The sequence below is a fragment of the Spinacia oleracea genome, chromosome 6 (genome assembly GCF_020520425.1).
Source record: "Spinacia oleracea cultivar Varoflay chromosome 6, BTI_SOV_V1, whole genome shotgun sequence".
NCBI classification, from domain to species: Eukaryota; Viridiplantae; Streptophyta; class Magnoliopsida; order Caryophyllales; family Amaranthaceae; genus Spinacia; species Spinacia oleracea.
In genome coordinates, this window is record NC_079492.1 from 134,275,555 (window position 1) to 134,281,554 (window position 6,000).

The window sequence follows — 6,000 nt, forward strand, 5'->3', positions numbered from 1 at the left end:
GAAGTATTTCAAGAAATCGACTAGAGCCGGATTTTGAAATTCTAGGATCTTGCAAAGTAGATATAGTAAATTTTTATTGATTTGAATTCAACAATATAATGGATTTCACAAAAAAATAAAAAGATATTATTTCAGAAAGACGTATTATTTTGGAAGGGGCCCAAATCCCTTATTTCGCCCAGGGCCTTCAAAATGTCAGGACCGGGCCTGGATGTAAAAAAGTAACAAATTAGAATATTAAGATTTTCCTACCTTTTTTCCTAACATGTATAATAGATTATATAAGTTAAATATTTTAGTTTCCAATTTAATCATGACACATAAGCATGTCATGTCATCATTGTGACACGGCTTAAAGGTCGCATGTTGCGACCTTTATCATTTTCGATTAATTAATTTGTTGGCCTGGTTAGCATATTAAAACTTATGGACACTTGTATTATCTAACATGAATTTATCCACGGAAAAGTGCATTACATTACGTCAACGAAAGATCTTGCGTGTACAAGGTATACAATAAATTTATTGTACACCAAGATAACTTGTACCGTTTGTTTTAACTTTAACTTAGTTTTTTGTAATTTTAATCTAGTTTTAATTAACTTTAACATTATAAATAAAATATTAAAAATTGATAGATAAACATTTTAAAGGGTTAAATAATTAATTTTATACATTATTAGTGATTTCGAAAAAATATTTTTTATTAAAATGAAACTTTTATCACTAAATAATTTTTACGTATATAAGGGTAAATTTTAAGCATTTTGAGTTAACTTTTACTCTGGTGTATAATATTTATTGTACACCACTTGTAAGTAAGAATTTGTGTTACGTCAAGTCAATATTTGTATGCTGTTAGCCGAAATCTTATTAAAAATGGTAACATATGGCTTGGTCCAGAGTCCAGATCAACATATGGAATCATTCCTTCATGCTCATTCCACTCAACATGGCAACAATTCAAATGTAATTAGTCCATATATGGAATTAGGTAAGACGAAGGGAGGAGTTCAAAGAGTAAGCTAGTAGAAGATATGGTAGCCTTGAGTTCATGACCTTAACGTGCATCAACTATAAAACGATATCTGATAAATCTTATTGAATGGTTAATTGCCTACTACAAAATATAAATAATACCAATTACACATACGGATTACTAACTTTCACTATTTTGTTCATACAACAATCTGCATTATATGAGCACAAAAATAGTTAGCTTAACTTAAAGAAGAACCTATAGTTTTTTTTTTTCTCCAACGCCGATAAAATTAGTAGACCCCATAGTGTATTTTTAGTTTTGACAGCCCCTAACCTTTAAGTATAATTGTATATGGAGCATGGTTTATATTTTATTGCTTAATTATTCTACTAGCAATATATAGAATTTGAGTTTTATTTAACTACTACGAATTGTATTGCCCGGCCCGGCCTTGAATCAGCCCAAGATGGGACACGAAACGAGCCCCCCTGTGAAATGAGGCCCCAACATTTGATGAAATTGTTAACAATTGTAGAAGACAAAAAAACTAAACTACAGTAGCACCGCAACACGTGTAGAGTGTAGACTGGAAGGCTTTGTATTTGTATGGTTGTCTTTTCTCAATTTCAGTGGGCCCCGCAAAGAATAGGTTTTAGAGACTTAGTCCATACGTTAGTATCACTGTATCATTGAAGAATATGGTGATATTTTTCATTTATACTAAGCTACTACGGTCTACGGAGTGTATTGCTACTAGCATTTTATCGTAATTAAATTTTTTAAAAACTACTTGAGGTTAAGTTCGATCAGTTCACCTTAGCTTGACTAAAATCAAGTTACTCCGTATTTTTACAAAATTGATATTTACGCAGTACACTACGTACACTTAATAAAATTGATTATATTACTAATTTACGATTGGTTAGCTAACTGAAATAAGTAGCCGTTGGGAGTTGGGACGCGGAAAAACGTCTAAGCAATTTGCATTACAGTTGTAATTGGTTAAGGTAACTATAGCTAGCCCTAATTATATCTTGATACAGTTGTAAGTTTGTAACTCTAATAACATCTTCAATTGTAATATATTGGTTAACATTCTTTGAGTTGATTTAGGAAAGTTTACATAATTGAAAACTTGGCCACCAATCAACTTCTTTCATTCGATACAATTTTAGTTGAATTGGTTTCCTAAATCTACTTCACTTCGGAAATTCAACAATTTCCAGGCTCATGTCATTCCACTATATATACATATTCATTCTTTACAACCATCAATTAACCCTAATCATCAACTTCAACTCTACATTCATTCGATCATCTCCTTAATTTCCCTCAACCCAGCCTGATGAAAATACGCGCTGCATACCATCAAGCTATGATGATGACCGGCAATGTCGATCCCACTCATCCCTTGCCTTTTTCTACTTGTACTACTCATCTTCATCTTCATCCTGAAAACCCTAACAACCATTCTACTGATCATTCCTTAAACAATACCATCGATATCAACTCTGTTCCTGTCTCTATTATTAAAAAACGCTCTAATGCCTTGGCTTTTGATCTAATTGATCTTCAAGATAAACCAAACCCTAAGAAGCATTGTTTCCGAGTTAAAGGCCCTAATTTGACCTTAAAATTATTACTTTCCGAACCACACCCACACCCTTCTGATGATGATCATGACCAAAACAACATCATCAATCCTGTTCCGGTCTCGATGATCAACAACCATGGTGTTCGCGTAGTCCCACAGAATCCGCCCATCAGACGTTCCAGGCCCAAGAAATTAAAAACGGCCTCTTGTCTTAACCAACAAGATCGTTGTCATTCAGATGATCAAGTGTTGAAATTATTGCATCAACACATCGACGCCAATAATTTGGAATTTAAAGATGTGAGTGATGCCAAATTAATCTTGGAGAAGAAGCTTACAGACAGTGATCTTAAAGATGATCAAGCGCGATTGGCAATCCCTAAATTACAGACTACAGAGTTTCTAACTCCTGATGAGGAAACCTTTCTTGCGACTAAAATTGATGTCAACAAAAACAAGAACAACCACATCGATGTGAAGGTGATCATGGAATCTAGTGTGTACGACATGTGTCTGAGTCGATGGAATTACGGTAACAACAATTCCAATTGGAAGTATGTTTTGAAGAATGAGTGGAAGAAACTGAAGATGGATAAGGATCTCAATGCAGGGGATATCATTCGAATTGTGTCTTTTCGATCGGAAAAGTGTCTGAATTTTGCAATAATAGGTCCTAAACGTGCAATCAAGTTGCAGGATGGTAGTTGTTTTAAATTGTTTGGGACTATTATGGAGACTAGCCCATGGTGGTAGTTAATTGTTTCTTACCCTAGCTTACAAAGTAAGTTAGCATAAATCGATTGTTGATGCGTATCCTTAGGGTTCTGCTATTTGTCAACTTTACTGTTTAAAATATTAATGAGTATTATAATTTTGTTAATAATATCATATACTTGGTACTTGGTATTAATATAATTCTCTGCCTTACTAAAGGATTTTATCAGTATTTATTGTTATTCATAGTGGTATATTATAATATTAGTATTGTTCTGTGTCTTACAGTTTTGCTCAAGGATCATACAATCTATCTGTGATTTAAGGTCCTAAAACCAATATATGTATAATACATTGATTGAAATAACAATATCTAATTAATTTATTTTTTGACGGAAATAACAATGTTGATTATATTATGTTAAGATAAGTATTGACAGCATATTGAAATGGCTAAATAATTGTAGAAGCCAAGTTTCAGTGTGCAATATAAAAAGAGTAAAATTAGGAAGATGATTAATTAGAGAGTACGTGTTTGTAGTAGGATAAGAAAAAGAATGGAATTGTAAGTTGGGCTGCTAGTTTAGTGTGTTATGGTACGTAGTTGGGCGGGAAAGCAATGCTTGTTGGTGCTATTTATTCAACAGATTTATGCAAGGGTAGCAGTGTTGATCGATGTGATTCAGTCAGGTAGTGAAAAGACTGTCAGTTTCTGGTATTAGTAATAGTATCCTTAATTTAAATTTGCAGCAGCTGGATATATTATATATCATATATAAATTGTTGGAATGCCAAGCTCGATCAATTGTGCTAAGCTAGCTTGCTCCAACCAGAGAATTATATTGAGAAAGTTATGAGAGCCCTGATGATTATTTAATTTGGTTGATGCTTAATTGTGTGTGTTAGAGGAATTGAACAAGCTAAAGTGTGCGTGAGGATCAAAGAAACCTCAGCTCAATTACATCCTGGACGTGTCTTTGAAATGTCTCGCATACAATCCCTAATTACGGGATTTCTATTAACGACGGCCCCCTTTTATGACGGGTTCGCGACAGGAAATCCCGTCGTTAATCAATGATTATAGGCCTTTCGCGACGGGATTTCCCGTCGTTGATAATACAATTTCTTGTAGTGATCGCACCGCTTTTCTTTTCGGGTCGACCCTTAATATTTGCACCGCTTTTATAAATGAAATTTTTTACCAATATTATATTCTTTCTCACACTTATGTATTAACCCACCCACACCACAATTCTCTACCAAAAATCATTTAAAAATCCACACCCCTCACTCACCACTCCCCACACCTTACACATTTTCCACTAACTATATTAAAAAATACCCCACTGTCAACTAATTAACGCTCATTAAATTAATAAGTCAATTCAAGTGTCTTAAACTCCGCATCGGTCAAATCGGTGCGAGTATTAAGGGACGGAACGAGGGAGTATTATTATTGCGTGTACTAGACAAGTGTATCTCCATCTAGACAAGGATCCATTAATTAATCAAAGAAAAAGCATAAAGAATGACTGTAAGTAGAGTAATATAGTTGTAAGTAAGACCTCTCAAAAATTGACCTAGCCCGAAAATCAATTCGAACCCGACCCGAAAATGATGTGTCTTGAACAAGATTTTATGATATGTAACCCGATTTTATCCAAACCCGAGCAACCGAAAAAGTAATGGGTCAAAACCCGACCGAACCCGTTTTTTAACCCCGATCGATTGAGAATAATTGTATTTATAGCAATAAATGAGATTATGAGGAATTTAAACAAGGTAAACACGTTCTTGTTACAGTTGTTAGGTGTAATATGATTTTAATTTGAATTATACGTCATTTTATTTGTTGAACTTGACCAAAGCTCTGTTCTATTCGACTTATTTTGACTAAAGTTATATTATCTGAGCTTATTTGAACATAACTGAACTTATGTGAATTTATATGACCTTATTTTATCTGGAAAAAACACTTATTTTGTCTGAAAATAAACTTATTTGTGTGTGAAAATGTTGAAAAAAACTTATATTATTTGAACTTATTTGAATTTATATGAACTTATTTTGTCAGAAATAAGTCAAAATAAGTCGAACAACACATAACCTAAATATAAACGTGCATAGGAAAATTTGTTAATTAGTGCCTGTATTTTGTATATTTATTGCCTAAATTAATGAAAAATTAATACGCGTTTTAAAATCTTTCTACCTATTGGGTTGACCTGAACACGAAAGTTTTGCGTCTTGAACAAACATTTTTAAACCGGACCCGAAGTGGCCGACCCGAATTAACCCGAAACAGAAAATAATTTTTTTAGAAGCCAACCCGACCGACCCGTTTGTTAGGTCCTTACATGTTTAATTGTAATTGGTCCAAGTTAGGAACCGGATCTAATTACAAACGGAGTTGATTTAGAAAAATTTACATAAAATTGAAAACTTGGTTACCAATCAACTAAAATTGAGAGTTGAGACGCGGAAAAAGGTGTAAGAATTTCAGTTGTAATTGGTTAAGGTAACTAACTAGCTAGCTAGCCCTAATTATATCTTCACTTGATTTATTTAAGGAAACTTTACATAAAATAAACTTCACTCATTGGACACAATCCTAGTGGAAGTAAGTGTTTACAAATTCTACTTAATTCTCTTCGGAAATATATATAATTCAACAATTTTCAGGAGAAATCAACAAATAAGTCATCCCTAA

General features: G+C 33.3%; 1 protein-coding gene across 1 annotated transcript; it reads left to right on the forward strand.

Moving 5' to 3' along the window:
* The first annotated feature begins 2,280 nt into the window (after window positions 1-2,280).
* On the forward strand, window positions 2,281-3,480 carry LOC130464173 (uncharacterized). Its single transcript, XM_056833622.1, has one exon. The coding sequence runs from the start codon at window positions 2,328-2,330 to the stop codon at window positions 3,327-3,329; it is 1,002 nt and encodes a 333-aa protein (XP_056689600.1). The 5' UTR covers window positions 2,281-2,327; the 3' UTR covers window positions 3,330-3,480.
* The last annotated feature ends 2,520 nt before the right edge of the window (window positions 3,481-6,000 follow it).

What these genes read in the sequence shown, in the direction of transcription:
- LOC130464173 (XM_056833622.1), top strand. Translation starts at nt 2,328, where the DNA reads ATGAAAATACGCGCTGCATACCATCAAGCTATGATGATGACCGGCAAT.